The sequence below is a fragment of the Ambystoma mexicanum genome, chromosome 1q (genome assembly GCF_040938575.1).
Source record: "Ambystoma mexicanum isolate Mex_15411 chromosome 1q, UKY_AmexF1_1, whole genome shotgun sequence".
In the NCBI taxonomy this organism is placed as follows: Eukaryota; Metazoa; Chordata; class Amphibia; order Caudata; family Ambystomatidae; genus Ambystoma; species Ambystoma mexicanum.
In genome coordinates this window covers 1,033,999,094-1,034,016,667 of record NC_090922.1, presented here as the reverse complement: position 1 = coordinate 1,034,016,667, position 17,574 = coordinate 1,033,999,094, and the positions used below count along the sequence as shown (strand labels likewise).

General features: G+C 40.7%; 1 protein-coding gene across 1 annotated transcript in view; it reads left to right on the top strand.

Annotated features, from left to right (window-relative positions):
• The window catches only part of LOC138540791 (vitellogenin-A2-like), a 107,055-nt gene that overhangs the window by 73,567 nt on the left and 15,914 nt on the right, over positions 1–17,574 (top strand). Inside the window, exons 19-24 of the mRNA XM_069641710.1 lie at positions 666–851; positions 7,366–7,513; positions 8,597–8,819; positions 8,949–9,121; positions 9,429–9,845; positions 14,291–14,416. Of these exons, the coding sequence (XP_069497811.1) occupies positions 666–851; positions 7,366–7,513; positions 8,597–8,819; positions 8,949–9,121; positions 9,429–9,845; positions 14,291–14,416 (1,273 nt within the window). The remainder of the gene's footprint in view (positions 1–665; positions 852–7,365; positions 7,514–8,596; positions 8,820–8,948; positions 9,122–9,428; positions 9,846–14,290; positions 14,417–17,574) is intronic.

The following is a 17,574-nucleotide window of genomic DNA, read 5'->3' as shown; positions in this document are numbered from 1 at the left end:
GAGTGCTGTGACCATTTTATACTGGGAAAGAAAGACATGTAAGTTAAAGAAGGACCCACCAGACGAGGTCCAAGCAAAAAAAAGGGAATTCATGCTGAGAGGCAGCGATGAAAGATCACTTTTAACATTGTGGAGCGGCACCCGTTCACTAGACTCTGGGGCTGTGGAAAACATTTTTCAATTGGAGACCACATGGATACGCAAGATCCAATTACCTCTGGTATAGAAGGCAGGGCAAGCAGGCATCGATCACCAGTTACAGCCCACTGTGAAGTGGGTAATGGTCACGAGTTACAGCTCATGTTCTCTGGACTATGATAGATAGCAAAGCTTGTGTCTGTTGATCACTAATCAAATTCCTAACATCTGTCTGGAAAAGTTTGTTTAGCTATATGGATTTTAAGGGAGCAGCACTATGAGTTTTAAAAGCATTCCTGTTTGGTCCGCCCGATCACAAGTTTTAAAAGATGCAAACACACTATTGTCAAATAAAGGCAATTCAAGGGAGAACATAACATAGTGAACTCTTCTACTGAACTGCAGGCTCAGAATCTCACCAGCTGTGGACGTGATTGTTCTGATAAATCAGAGACAATTCAAGGGACATATTGTAATATCAACCATTTTCCATGCAGCATACTGTAAGTGAATGTTTTCTATTTCAGCATCAATAAGCACACAGTGGCAACGATGGGGATCAACACCCACCTCATCCAGGCTGGAATCGAGTTTCATGCCAAGGTCCGTGCAAAGCTTCCAATTACATTTTCAGCCAAGATCGACATGAAAGCCCAAAACATCAAGATTGAGACCACACCATGTCAGCAGGAGAATGAACTCTTTGTCACAAGGTAACATCTTCATTTCTTTTTTAGGAAATATAGATTTATTTGTACTTGATTTACTTGGGCACATTGTATTGTTGAAAATGGGACACAATTAAAGTCTACAATTGGTACTAGTGATAGGAATAAATACCAGGTTACACAAGTATCATATTTACTTCCTTACAATCCTTTCATATGGTAGATATTTAATGTAAATGCAGCTAAAGCATTCTTTAATTGACAGCAATAGCAGAAATATTTAAGATACATTTGCTAACATTTTAAGGGAAAACACTGCCCTCGACCCCTTGTCATTTTCAACAAGCCTCACTGAAGCAGATACTAGCAGCCATTTCAACTCTGGTCTGGCATCCTGTATTGCCAAGGTGCTTGTCCCATTTCCTGCCCAATAATTCTCAATATTTGAAAGTGGTTCTGACAGCAAGCCATCCGTTTGGAAGTACATCTTCCATCATAATAACATAATTGCACAAGAAACATCTAGTCAGGCCTCAACAAGATATAGCCTTTCTTTTCAAGATGATGATGGACATATAGAACCCTAACTTGCAACAGATAAGGTATCAACAGATGACTCTAAACCATATACAAGTTGGCCTTTTCTTTTTGCACCAAACAAAACAGGGATTAGGTCATGGTGCTCAGTTGTTCCTTCTCTCCCATAGATCACATTCGCTGGTATTCGTAGAGCCCATCACTTCTTTCTTAGCCTCAGCTGTATCTTTTTTGGCTGTTCTTAATGGTGTCTGGATTTTTTCTCTTTTAAACCCTTAGAGAGATCTTCCGGGGCAGCTTATAACTGGTTTCACTTATTTGTAAATGTTCAGTCTGTGTTATCATTTATGTGTAACTTTTCATTTACCCAAATAAGCCACTTTACTTTGTATACCACTACTCATTTGTATACCCCGATTTGTTGATTATTTAATTTATACATCTACACAACCTTTTGATGAACTATATGCTTTTATACCCATGACAGCGATGGGTTTAACAAGATAACAAGTGATCCTGTTTATTATATTATGTTACAGAACAATATTTAAGATGTTATGCATGGAACGTTGTAATATAATATATGCAAATACAATTGGGATTGTAGGTCAAATGTAATGTAATAACTTGTCACAATAAACATGACATCATTATTCTTAAGTTATAGTTGATAGATGATACCAGTCAGCACAGTGTGTGAAAGGCAGCTCTCAGCAATATGCCAACTGCTACTAAAACAACTAAACAACAATTAACTTTTCAACATTTTTTTTTGTCAACTCACAGCCATTAGTTGATAAATATGGAGACATTAATGTTAGTATGCTTACTTAATTTACTGCTGGGATTTAGTATAGGAGAGTGGGAATTGGTCTGCATGCTTATTCTAAACTACATTGTGAGCTATTCAATTAACTTTTATTAAAGTGCTTAAAAAGTGTGCTTTATCCAATCAAACATGATTCTAAATGTAATCCTCATTACAACAACTGGAAGATGTGTAGCAAAAAGGAAGACAAGGTATTAAGTATTAAAAGGCGCTGGTGATGCCACCATGCTTTATACGTGATAATGCACCCCCTACAGTGCATTAAAACGCTATTGCAAGTCACCTTGAAGTTCTGTTGAGTAATAAAGATCCAGCTTCATTCTTCTTTTTGTCCACAGAACACCTCAGTGACTTGAAATATCCTGTACTATTCTTGTTTGGAAATAATGCCCTTTATTTGCAAAATAAAGATCGGCAAGATCCAAGTTGATAACTTTTATTGGAATAAATGGAAACAAAGAAGACATTTACTCAAACACATGGAGGCAATTGTCCTTGCTGAGAAATTACATTTCAAACAGCTCTGTGTGTTTATTTCTTTGTTACTCATTTATTATGTGACCAGCATGTGATTTAGAAGTACATCTTAGCATAATACTTTGTTAGTCCAAAAAACTAGTATTTTGCTTGATTTTAAAACTGGAATAAAACGGCACCAAACCATTTCTATGCAAACAATTAAGTTAGAATATTCAAACTGACCATCATGACCAGATTGGAAGTAACACAAAAGACATAAACCTCTTGAATAACTGAAACTTTGAATAAAAATAAAACACAAGAGCAACTGTAGATCAAACTATTTCTGCTAGTAAGGTTGATTATTTTAATGTTTATGTTTATGTTTATTGAATTTATATAGCGCTTTAAGCCAAAGTACTTTACAGATTAACAACAGGTACAAAAGTGAGAGAAGCATAATTACAACATGAAAAAAGTCATTAGAACAATAAGTAGAACAATTTCCTAAGGGAGGGGGGAGAGTGGGGGAAGGGGGAGAGAGGTTTAGGTGATGGGGTGACAATGACTGTTTTGAGGTCAGGGAGGTGGGGGAAGGGAAATGGGAGTGGTCTGGTGTTGTCAATGCCCCTAAGTGGTATCAGTTACCATTTTGAGGACATTGGGGAAGGGAGGTGAAGGGGGGTTAAGGAAGGGGAGAGAGGTGGGTAAGGGGAGTCAAGGGGGTAAAGAAGAAGGGATTTCAGGGAGGAATGCCCTATACCTAGGCTTTATTTAAAGTCAGATTTCACATTGCAAGCACTGTAGAAAGGATTCAAATTGACCAGTGCACACCCATCACCAGTCTTGACTCAAGACCATTGGATCCTATGGGAACCCCAAGTGAAGGTAAATACAGGATCCATTTTGAAACAAGTGCAAGTCATTATTGGCCTGCCCTATCTTTCGAACCAAATGAGGTAGCTCTCCAAAGGCTATCTACGAGGGTGAATAATTCTTAATACTGTATCCCATATTTTGATAGTCTTATGGTACCAGTAGTAAACACAGAAACAATTGATACAAGTTTTTAAAACCTTTAATTGGTATTTTGGTTGGGTTGGTAGAATTCCCAACTGACCTTAACTCCAGAATGGGAGTAGTCGCCACAATTAAACAAATAGCAAACAAGCGCAAGTCAGTCTAGTAAAAATAAAAAAGGCCTCTACTAAATAAACCTAACCTTGCTGTCCTTCTCAAAATGACAAATGTATTATAGGAATAAAAAAGGAAAATAGTGTCTCAGAAGAAATGACAGAGTGGCATAAATAACAACTCCCTTCTTCACATTCAGCAGCACAGGGTCTAGAGAGTTTCCTAAAAAGGATAGGTGGATGGCATAGTTCCATCGTCTTATACACTTTGGCTTACTGGAACAATTCAACAGTTCATGCTTCGACCTCAAGCTTCTGGTAGTTCAACCACTTCCTTAGACTTCATCCACCTTGTTATAAATACACAGTTTCACTTTTGACTTTTACTTTCCCACAATTCTAAACAGGCTTCCCTCTGCTGGGCTCGAGCCTGCCTCTCGTTTCACATTCACTTTCTCAATTTCTTGCAGTTCTGCACAGGCTTCCCTCTGCCTGGCTCGAGTCAGTCTTTCTCCTTCACTTTATCACAGAGTTCTGCACAGGCTTCCGTCTGCCGGGCTCAAGCCTGTCTTTCTATTTGTGGGGGGTTACCCTCCCCACGTTTTGTCTTAGGAGTCTTTTCACTGACGAAGACCTTCAAAACTGCAAGGATTTTATGTAGAACTCTCATGACCACTTCAACCTCTCTTTACACAATTCTAAAATCCACAATCTTCCTCATCTTGCAACACTAATGCCTCTTGGTACTTGCAGTTTCTTATTCTCTTTAGTTTGTTCTCTTGTCCTCTTTCAAAGTTCATATACTTTGTCCACTTGGCATATTCAGCATTCACATACTTTGCTTTTCACTTATTCAACTTTCTCTTGGGATTGCAGTTACTTTCTTACCTTTAGTTTCCATTTACACAGTTCATTTCACAGAGACTTTTGAATGTGAGATTTTGCATTGCAGGGTCACTCTGTTATTTTGTATCCATTCCTTTTAGAATTCAGCAATTGTCCTTTCCATTACACGCTTTATTGGCACAAACGCAACCGTCAACTTTTGAGTAACAGTTACTTTTGCTTTGAACACAAGCCAGGCTTTTTGTTGCCTTCAAATAGCTCACTGGTCATGTTCATTGGTCTTCTTTCATCAACACTCTTCATAGAACAGTCAAGGCCATTACCAATGCCTCCTCTGCTCCTTCTCAACTCCGCCGTTCACCCGGAAGGATTGCGGGCTGCTTCCAAGCACCTTGAAGGTTTCTTTCTTCTGCTCCCTCGGTTTCAGTCTTGGAATGCTTACGGCTTCCCGAAAGTGTGGATTTCTCGCCTGGCTCTCTCTCAATCTCTGCAATGGCCGATCAGCCCCTTAGCCTTCCAACTTCCATCGCCTGGTTTGCATAAACCCTGAAAGAGCTGTTCCTTCTCCTAGTCAGCCTCGCTCAGTATGTGTCTGTGCGTGCCACCTTTTATCCTGACTGAGAGAGTCAACAATTGGCAGGTGCGTATAGTTAGGATTATGTGCCATGACTCTGCCTGGCCTCATTACAGGGACAGAGCCATTGCAAGTCAGTAGAGGTAAACGTTCTGGCCTCATGCCTCATCTTCCTTGGCTCAGTAGTTTGTCAATGTAAAGTGGGGAGGAATTATTGGCGCTGTAGGTTCCATTAAAATAAGCTGGGATGGGGTTAGATGGGTTGTGGAAAAAGGGGAATACCATGTCTCACCATCGGGGGCTTTGCCCCGACTCCCTGAGGCCCACCTACCCAGGTGATCATCCCTCGCTTGTCCACCCCCAGGGACGGAACCCAAAAGCAATGGCCTTTCCCTGGCCACCTGAGTACAGGATACCGTGGACTAGGTTGTGAAACACCCTCTTGTGTTTGCCACTTTTGATAAGTCAGAAAGTCGTAACACTTCTTTTCACATTTAGAAAAAGAGCTGAATAATGTATGGTCTGACTTAAACCCCTGCTTTATAATATGCCTGAAGCGTATGCCACTTGCACTTGGAAACCTTTGGGTTGCAGTGCTACACACACCAAATAAGGCTCATAGACAGAGCTTGCTTGGTAAAATATTCCTACTAGACTGTTTAAAAGTACAGAAGCTGTGCATTCAGGATGTAACGCTATCACCCTTAGTGAAAGGTTAGAAGTAATGGTAAATATTGGCTGTATTTGAAAACACTGCCTTTTTTAACACCTACCTGATTATTGGCCAGGTGGTGCATGATGCATGCACTATTCCTAAGAATATTTCCAGATTATGAGGTCAAATACTTCATGGGGAATTCTGCAATTTTTACCTCCACCTAATAAAAACGGAAGAGATATTCAGCCAGAGATTTCACAACTTTTCTTTCCTGAAATGAAGGGTACATTATGGCATCCCTTCAAATTCATGAATAAATTCATGAATAAATAATGTGAAAAACTGGTCATATGAGATCCGCACCTTCCCACCCGTTCTGCAATGTAATGCAGATAAAGGTCAATAGTGACCCTTCAGTGAATTAAAAAGAAATTCACAATATTGGCAAGACCTGCTACAGTACAAAATCAATCCCCATCTGCAAAATGAGGGAGCAAATGTTTCAAATAATGTCTTTAACGATGCATGCAAGTATTCATAAATTGCACATGCAGTATTCCTGAAAATCTGCATGTGTTACTTCTGCAATGGCACATTTCTCATAATGAGGGGTAACTTGAATACTGTATGCAGTAATTCCTGGCAAGATAGGCAAAACACATAATGAGGGCCTATGATTCAGTAATCAATTCATGTCATTTGTAATGCAGATAGATCGGGTGCTAAACGCACTGTGAAAAACAATGTGGGACACATATTACATAAAAACAAATGAAGAATTTGATCTTTGAATTTGTGTTTCAAGCAGCCTGCTATAACACACCAGTGTGCAGTATGCTGTACAAACAAACATAATGTATATTTATGCATCCAAAACTAACAGCGCCACGTAGGACTCAATTCAAAATTACTTCAAGCTGAATACATGCAAATCAGTAAGGATTTAACTTAACGTTCAGTCACCCTTCTTTGTGTAAAGTTTTAAAGAAGAATGCTGACACTAGAACTTGTCAATCCTTCATTCATACACTTATTCAAGATATTGAGGATAATCATGTTCACACTTATATAACAATCTTTGCTGATTACAATAATGAGAGAATTGGGGGACAATCCGTGCAGACACTGTTCAAATATTATACATAGACCCCTGTATAGCTGGTACATGAAATGAAGAGATTGTATGAATGCAGACAGATTATCAGTATTCCTATTTGGGGTTTATAGTCATAATTTCGAAACCAATAATGTCGAAAGTCATTTTTAAAAAAAAAAAGAAATTCGAAAAAAATAAGTCAAATTTTTTTTTAATGCATTGTTTTTCGAAATGGGGGTTCCTCCCAACCCCCCTTTTTTAATTTTTTTTTGTTTTACCCATTTTTTTTATCTCGAACCCCACAATAAATATTTAATTAAAAAAACAGAATTCAACATTTTTTTTTGACATTTTATTTTCGAAAAAATTGTCATTCAACATTATTTTTTCGAAAAAATGACCGACCACCCCTATTTGGTATTCCCAGGACCCAGGTGTTTGCAGTTACACGGAACGCCGAAGACTTGGATACAGCTAAAAAGACACCCGTTTTGACCCAAGGAGCAGTGCCAAACATCCTCAAGAAACATTTTGAGACAACTGGAAAATCCTCAGCAGAAGCTGCCAGCATGATGGTAAAATGGGCTTAGAATTGCCTTGGTCTTATCCTTAATGGGCTTAATGAGACAACACATTTTGCAGACGTCATCTTAATTCAGTATGCAACACATGATAGAAATTTAACCTTGAGGTATTTTGCATTTGTTATCTTTACTATAAAGCTGTAGTTAAGATTAGAGTTACGCTAGGAATGTAACGCAAGCAACTCAGAGATGTTCAAATGCAGATGACTGCATTTAAAGACAAGCATTTTCTAGCCGAGGAGAGCAATACAAATAAACAGCCTACTGTATTATCCGCATCCTAGTACGATTGAGGGAATGCGTTTGGGTTAAACTGAGAACAGGTTTCCTTTATTTACAATAAAACTGAATAAAAAACAAAATGTAACCAAACAAGTGTAGTAAAAATAACGGAAGATAATGCATTTGAACAGAGCAATACATAAAATAATGTAAACTCATTACACAGAAAGACTAATGGAGTTGGTTGAAATAACTTGAAGTGAAAAACTGATAATGACAGAGACTCGAGAGGAAGAGAAATGTAGCTTCTGAATAAATACATTGAGCTATGTGTTTACATGTGAACACTAGTTGTCCTATGTTGATAAATGCATTCACAAGCGCACATAAACATCTAACTCTAGCTCAGAGGAGAAAGGGAGATAAGTAGGTGCATGGAAACACAGAGAGACAGATAGATAGATAGATAGATAGATAGATAGATAGATAGATAGATAGATAGATAGATAGATAGATAGATAGATAACCCTACAAAATTGATGAGGAATGAGTCACTACATATATTTCACATGCTTAAAAAAATCCTTCCTCATATTAAAAGGAAACTATGTACATGATACTTGAATATATATGAAACTAACTTTGTCTTTCTTAATTACACTTTCTGCAGTCAGTTTTGTTCATTCTTATTATATATCAGCTACTATGATTTGTTCATTGCATGCCAGGTTTTCACTGTTAGCAAGAATATTTCTATCAGGATTGCAACAGACATGATTCCTTACCACTTGCTACATTTTACACAATGCAATATAATCGATAACACAATACTGTGTTTATTTAAATTTGGAGGTATCATCTGAACTTATGTCCAAGAAGTACGCCTACTCTGAGGAACAAAGGGGTCACCACTCTACTGTAGGAAGTTCACACTCATATCAAAACTGTCCCAAAGCCAAAGATTTTGGAATGCAGATCTGCCTCCAGTACAAATCACAAACAGCTGCCTTCCTCAAAAATGCACCTCTCTACAAGTTAATTGGAGAGATCGAAGCTAAGATCATCATAAAACCAGGTACCGATTTTAATAGCAAGCAGCATTTCTTTATTGTGTTTTTTTCCTAATAGAATGTTGACCTCAAATGATAACTAAACAGCAAGTAAATATTGCATGATATGACGTATGGCATGTTGTTGTTTGCAGCTCATGCAGATGCAGCGATTGAAAAGCTAATGCTGGAGGTCCAGGCTGGAACAAATGCAGCATCTAAAATAATCACCATGGTAACAGTGGGAGAGAATGAAGAAGAGGAACTTGAAGATTCAGTGGTTCAAATGAAACTGAAGAAGATTCTTGGAATAGATGAGGAATACACGGTATAATCAGATTCATATCTCTAAAGTACAGCAGTTATGTTTCTGTTTGCATTAATTCATGTCTGATGTTTTCCATCTTAATTCAGTTACAGTCAACGCATTGCTTGGGGGACATTGAAGTGCTATTCTATTGCTACTGTACATTTGGTCTTATTTACCAATCTGGTGGTACACTTCATATAGCTTTGGTTTTTAATACAACATAATGTGAATTGTACCACGTATTGCGTTGTCCTATACACTTGGTTTAATAAGCAGTAGAGACAGAGTAAGAGATTTTCCATTTATTTCTAAATCCTGTTTTTAGGTCAGAAACAGAAGCCTGGTCAAAGAACAAAAGAAAGGATGTGAGACAAAGCAAAGGAAACCCGACCACTCCAGTCAAAATACACCAAATGTGGCCGAGGCTACAAAGCATCAGAAGCATTGGCCCAAGTCTAGTTCATCCAGCTCTTCCTCCTCTTCATCCTCATCATCTTCTAGCAGCAGCCAGCAACAAGGTAGAGCAGCAGGGAAGCACAGAGGACACAGCAGCAGCAGTAATAGCAGCAGTAGCAGCAGCAGCAGTAGCAGCAGTAGTAGTAGCAGCAGTAGCAACAGACACCAACAAACTGCTCGCCATGGAAACCAGCAGCAGCAACCACATGACCATAAGAAGCAATGGAGCATTAGCATTCCCAGCAGCAGCAGTAGCAGCAGCAGCAAAGAGTCTATCAGGAAAAGGGTAATGTGTTTATGTCCCATGTTCTGAATGACTTCCGTAAGTGCTAAGGACGAGCGTGTTCATCCTGAATTCCCATAACAGATCATTGTAGGCTCCATGCACTCCTGCAGTTCAGTTTAACAAGGCATACTGAAATTATCATCACAAAGGTCAGACTTTTTACATCTCAATATGGTAAGAGATTTTGAAGGAACCCGCATAAATTGATATTACTATTTAGATATGTTTTGATAACTATAAAACCCTACTCTTGGGTGGGTTCCAGTAACAATGTATTTAAGGGGTGGAATGAACGTGTTGAGGGACGATATAGAGGGATTGACAAGAAAGGAAGAAAACTTAGCAGAACTCTTTGAAATTGGAGCATGTTTTTGAGCTCCTCCCAGTTTGCTGCTCAATCTCGAAAGCATGTGGTTTCCTTTGCCACCCTGGATGACCTTCAGAAGGATTCTAGCATCTCCTGATTGCCAGAGTCCTAATTAGCTCAATGTACATTAAAGGACAACATATTAGCTTCACATCACCCTGCACTGGTAAACAAAGGTCTAACTTGATCTTTGTTGATGTGGAGACAACACAAAGTTAGTTGGTCTAAACACTTGCCTAAGCCACAGGATGCTGGTGTATTCCCATTCCCATTTCTCTAAATGTAGACAATGTTCCACATATAGTGGTGGTCACAGGCTCTGACAAGCAAACAATGCATTGCACCCTTTGACCAAATGTAAATCATTCAGGTTCCATCATTTACAACCTGCAGAAGCTGGGATGGGCAATGAGAGCACGTCCCTCACACATCTAAGCATTGGTTGCAACCAACACTAGATATGTGTTGTCTTCTTTTATCTACATAAGTGGAGAGCTGGTGTCATGATCTCTGCTTCCAAAAGGTCAGGGTTTTCCCAACTCCCTTGGAAGCAGATCCATAACCCCGGTTCCGAGTGCCAGCCAGTCCCAATTGGGACCTTTTGGACCCTGTCCTGGCGCCAGTGGCACCAGGCTCATAAAGATGCCCAGTCCCAGCGCTGGAAGCGCCAGGCTCATAATGCTTGGGTGGACTTACCTGCAGCAGACCATGCTGCTTACTTACCTGCCAGTTGAACCCCTGATCCTCTTCTGTTTGGGACTACTTTTCCTGTTGGGTGGGGCAGGAGCCACTCCCTAGGTTCAGAACACTGGAACTCTTCTGGAAAGCAGGAACTCTTTTCTTACCTAGGCGTGGCTGTGGAAGGAGACACCTAAGCACTACAGGAGGCTATTTAAACCACACCCGATGGATGAATCTTGCTTTGCGTTATTCTGCATTCTCTGCAGCAGAACGCTCATCGTGTCTTCTGCTTCTGATCCTGGGCCTAAGGGAACAAAGGCTTACCATCCTGGAATCCAGTCTTCAGCAGCACCTGTAAAGACAAAGAAAGAACAGGTTAGCACTACGGTCTTCAGTGGCAGCGCATCTCTTACCTGGTCCATCGGCTGTCACCAACGCCTTGCCCTGCATTCCGGCATCTGAAAGACAAAGGCTTACCTACTCTTCGCATGCTCCGGAGGTCTTCGCACTGCATTCCGGCATCTGAAAGACAAAAGCTTACCAGCTCTTCGCACGCTCCGGAGGCCTTCGGCGCTGCATCCCGCATCTGAAAGACAAAAGAAGGTGCGTTTAAAGACATTGGGCAACTTTATTACTCACGTGCCATTACTCCTTCCCACGCCGAATCCAGTGGGTATTCCAGCACCCTTCAGCTTCTCTAAAGCTCTGAACTTGTACCTGCAAGATAAAAGGGACAGTTAGTGCGCATCGTGAAGCAGGCTACAAGCGCTTACTTACGTGCTTCCAGGCGCTTCTATTCCTCACGCGGGTTCGATCCTCAACTCTCATCAGCCCGCCATCCGCCATCGCCGGAACCCTGCAAAACAAGAGATATCATTACAAAAGACTTTTAAGACATTTGAAGTGACCAGAACTTACCGTTTGTGCAGTTAACGACGGACAGCAGTCCTCTGAGGTCAAGAGGCCTGCACCCTTATCCAGTGAAGAAACTGGTTACGGCACCCTGCCCCGAGGCAGATGGAGAGCTCGGCGTTCACTTACCTAAGGTGAGGGCGTTAACCTTTGGGGTTCTACAGGAGAAGAGAAAGGGAAGAGGAGAGAGGCACCCAATAAACCCAGTTCATTAATCCCATATTTTCTATCTGCAGACATCTTACTCTTCGAGTCAGACATACAGTGCACAGAGGTCCAGCCCAAAGAGCCAACCGTGTGTTACACATCACCTTTGAAGATACGGCATTCACCCAGTCAAGACCGGCGCCTATGCGGGAATCAGGTGAGCGTTACAGCTGGGGTTAGCTAATCGAGGCACTGTTTGATATCACAGTGACGTCTGGTGGATTTTGCCGCCAGTGGGAAGGCTTCATTCTCTATAGTATAAGATGTCTCATTGACACACAGTTTACCTCAATTAATGCATAACCTTTTTCAAATTCGTTTTTTATAACATGACAAATATCATTTCCCATATGAGAAGGTCTCCACGCACCCCTGTACCTCTCAATCCCCTTCTGGCATCAGGTTAGACATTTGAATGCTTATTATAGTATACACTTCAACCCAACAAACAGACAATCGGTGCGTAATGTTTTTATTGATTTTCAGTGAATATCAGGTGGGATCTTGGCCAAGCAATTTGGGATTGCTAAGAAAATAATTCAGTCCTCACATGTGTAAAATGCCAGCATTGGGCTTCATTAGTCTCCTTTTGGTATATAAAGACCAGGACACTTGAATGCCCAGAGGCATTCCTGTGCTGGAATTCCCATGGGTGGATGTGGACATACTTCCTGGGTGTGTGGCCAGTTTCGTTATTAAAGTTTTTGGAAGGGCCACACTGCACTCCCCCTCCCATGGCAGGATCTTGCATGATCCCAGTAAGACAGTTGCTATTAGGGACTGCATGCGCTCAGAAGTAGAACAGTAGGTGCCCTCTGACAGACGGGACAGCAGAACAGGTGGGGAAGGGGGGATCTCCTGTCCCGCATCCTAGAGATGACCACTGGATGCAGATTCTGCAATCTCTCATCTGCATATGCTTTTTTATTTACAGAGATGAATGCATGTTCTGTCAAGGAGGTGTCCATTGGCAGACATCATGAGATTATCACAACCAAACCATATTTTTGGCTTATTCATTAAATACAAAATGTTAAGTCTGCCTTTTAGATTTTATCCTGTCTGAATATAATTTCAAAATTATGGAATATATTTTTAAATACTTATGAAAACATTTGCCAAAGGTTTGAGAGGCCCTCTACTAAGGAAGAACAAGTCTGAATATATATTTCTATGGCAGTGTGGTCATACAGCAGGGCCTGCAATCACAGAGTAGCATTATGTGGCGAATCAGGAGGGTCTGCAATCACATAGTAGCATTCTGTGGCATATCGGGGGGGGGGTCTGGAATCAAAGTGTAGCATTCTGTGGTGTATTTTGAGGGTAGGCAATCATGGTATAGCTTTATGTGGCCTATCAGGAGCACCTTCAATCTTGGTGTAACTCTCTGGCATATCAGGAAGGATCTCTAATCATGGCATTTCTCTCTATGGCATATCAGCAGGGTCTGCAATCATGATGTAACTCTGTGGCATAGCTGGAGGGTCTGCAATCATGGTATACCTCTCTATGGCATATCAGCAGGGTCTGCAATCATGGTGTAACTCTGTGGCGTAGCTGGAGGGTCTGCAATCATGGTATACCTCTCTATGGCATATCAGGAGGGTCTGAAATCATGGTATAGCTCTGTGGCATAGCTGGAAGGGCTGCACTCATGGTATAACTCGGTGGCATATCATGAGGGTCTGCATCATGGTGTAACTCTCAGGCATATCAGGAGCATCTGCAATCATGATATATTCTCTGTGGCTTACCATAGGTGAAATAACTATTTGCATACCCATCATATGCAACCCAAAAAGACAGTTAAGCAAGGAAATAACAACCAATTCTGTTCTGAACAAGACTACCAGCAGCCACCCCAGGTGCGTGTAGCTGGCTCGTTGGGCATCGTTAGTGACATGCAAATGTGGTGCAGCATCCCTCTAGGTTTGTGTGCTCTAGTTTATTCATGCACGTGCAATTCTCTTGCCTTTCTTCCCTTTTGTACCTAGCTATTGCCCATGTTTCTAGTTGGCTATAACTTTAGCACAGCCAGCAGGACTGTGTAACACCCATTTAGCACTGCCAGATGCTCATAATGTGAAAACATTTTATTTCACAAAACCTTACTTTACTAAGTAAAGACAACGTTTGTGTATGTTGTAGGTCCTGCCATCTCTTAACACCAGTGGCATGCACACATATTGAAGGTTTTCTATACACATTCGGTATCATAGTTTGCCTTTATGTCATCTGCCGGTGGCCATTTTCACAAGACAACCTTGAAATATTACAGAATCCGAACAGGAGAGCCACAGGACAAGGATCTTCTTCTGAGTCCAGCTCCAGCTCTTCCAGCAGCAGCAGCTCCAGAAGCAGCAGCAGGAGGAAAGACACTGATGCCAGGAGATCCATCCAGAGGGTGAGTGCTTCATCCAATACGAGTCTAGAAGTGACCTTCTTAACATGTTTGTATTTTGATTTGTATTGTATTTATTTATTTGAAGAACTGGGATGTCAATTGCAATCAAAAATTACTTACAAAAACACATTTACAAACGTCAGAGGCATTCCCATGAAGAGTGCTTGTACAATATCATAAAGATGAGAACAAGTGGTGAGAAAGTTTATGAGGGTGCACAAAATTGTGGCATATAATAACAGGGACAAAACAGGGGACAAGTGCATCAAACTAAAGCAGAATGACGTACATAGGAGAGATGCAGAGACAAGAGAATTAAGATATTCTATAAGGCATCAAGAAAGTATCAAAGATAAGTGGCATCTCAAGATGAAGAATCTTATGCTACAGAAATGATGAAGATATCAAGTCATTTTACATGTGTACATATGCAGAGAAACGCAAGCAGATTAACTATTCTTGAGGTTAGCTTTATAGTGAACAGATTGCGGCATGCGCCAACATATACATAAATAGGAGTGAGTAAAGAATGGATGTTTCCGCTACGTGTCATAGCAGAGCTGGACTAAAAAAGGAAGTCCTTTCCAGTGTGTCACAGTTAAAACGCAATTGAATTAACAGGAGTGAAGAGTGAATCTCAGAAAGGCGAGGCTGGATGAGCTCCAAGAAGCCAATGTCGTATCAGACTGGAATGAACAGACATTTGTTACAATTGTGTGAAAGAACAAAACTCCTGTTCAGAAGGCATGGACCAAAACAAGGAAGACGTCAAAGATCTATTAAAAAATAGTATTTTAAACGCACTTGAGCTCAATGTTGTGGTCTTCAGTCACATGGAAGGATGAAGTTGGACAAACATGATGAACCACACATATGCATGGAGGCAGTGCCTGCCTTCACCCCCCTGAATTCTCCAGAGCAAAGAACATTTCCAAGGACAAGTTCAAAACCTCAATTGACAGCAGACCACTGAGGTGATGATAGATGATATGCTAATTGGTGGGAAGCTATGGTTATGACCAGCTCACCAGCACCTTGAAGTCTAGTCTGCATGCTGCTTATGTAGGTGGAAGAGTACTGATGGATGTAAGAGTGCAAACCAATGTTAGGGGGGTCCCATAATTAAGGGCCCTATAGTTTGTGTAACCAACGGGATGTTGTGTATTTAGTGACGTTCATAGTGACCTATTTGAGGGGAGGGCTTAGTTGCTCCACCTGATGTTAAGGAGCCTATCACTCTCTTAGATTAGTATTGACCGAAAGCTTAGATGTTCCCTTAAACCCAATCACAATAGCCACTAGGTTTTTGTAGTTTGCCACATAGGATGACAGTTTCTGTTATAAAAGCAAGCTTCTTTTTAAGATGCATTGAGAAACCATGCGCTGAGACTTCCGTTGATGTCCGTTGTACTCCCTGTTTTAGATAATTGATATTAAAACAGTCAACCTCTTTGCCTACTACCTGAGTCGTTTCGATTATTGATGTCTGAGTAACTTCTGCATCCCCATTCACCTCAAGGGTATTGTTACGTCGTCTTAAAGGGCTGGGGGTCTCCCTGTTCATATATATATATATATATATATATATATATATATATATATATATATATATATATATATATATATATATATATATATATATATATCTCATAGGGCAGTCAGAGACACATTGGAACATCTAAAAATTCTATTGTTAATAACTTTTCATTCGAGTAATCGATTGGACCAAAATTAAATTCCGAAAGTGATTAAAAGTCTGTAAGTCTGTGCCCCCCACCCCAGAATGTAAGGTTTTGTAAAGATTAGTTAAAAGTAAGAAAGTTAGTAAGCTTAAAAAAAAAAGAATCCAAAAGTGCGGCCTACTTCCCATTAAATTTCCCATAGTCAAAAAAGTTACATTTTTGTCAAAGCACACAATGCAAACCGCTGGACGGATTTGGACCACAACTGACACAACTTGGGCATGAATCGTTCAAAAGAGTGCTTTGCTTGGTTTGGTGTTATTCTGTGTAGTAGTTATTTAAATATTTGATGGAGAAGGGGGTACCGCTTCCCCACAAAACATAGAGATATCTCCCACAGTGTACTGCAGGATCATGGTTTTCAGAATTGAAACAACAGCCATCTTGCTTTTCTCTCGATGCAAGAGATATTCGCTGCTATAGCCGAGGTTATGGGAAAATGAAACGCTGTAAAAAGCTATTTGTAGGTCTAAAAACCCACAAATGCCATCAGGGCTAGGGTGGGAGGATCCCTAGAGGACACAAAGTGAAATTTTAGAGTCGGAGGGAGTCTAAGGACCGAGTTTGCAACACAAACCGTTCCGTTACGTTGGATTTACATGCGAAAAGCTGACATCTGAAAGCATACTGCATCACAGAAACAGCATGTGTTGTGGGGGGAAAGGGCAGGCGAGGCGAGGAGAGTTATCTGGGGAGTAGGTGGAGTTGGCACAGATGAGGGGGGCAGTTGATGAAGTGATGGGGCAAGAAAGTATTTTGTTACTGTTTTGCCAATATTCATTGCTATATTTGAGGCTACAAAGGACTACAGCTAACTTTGGGAATGTGTAGATCAGTACCACCAGTTACATTTATTTAAAGATATTTTTACAGCTATGTGGCCAAAGGCCATGGTCAGTGACCCGATTGCCATGCACGTCTCCCATCCATACAGTAACCAGGATAGGGTCCTTAGCTTCAAAGCGAAGAAGGGGCCAGCCTCCTCAGGCCATGTGGCCAGATAAATAAGTCAAACTTACAAGTCCACTTAGAAGAACGGGCCCGCCCTTTCCTTGATTTGAAGCTAAAGCAGGGTCAGCCCTAGTTACTGCATGGATGGGCGACCAAATGGGCATCTGAATTATTATTATTTTTTAAACCGTGCTACTGTCAGTCCTTGAAAGTTTGGCACTCAGAGACAATTTTTTGCATTTTGCTGAATTGCATTTTGGTATTTGCAGTCTCCCAGTCAATAATAATAAAAAAAATTGATATGTTTTGCTCAACAGTGGGTTTCTCATCCCTGCAGTAACTGGGACAAACCATGTTGCCTTATATATGAAAAACCTTAGAAGACCACTTAGAGAAACATGGCCTAAGGGGGCTGGATCCTTCCTCACTTTGAAACTAAGCAGGGTCGGTCACGGTTACTGCATG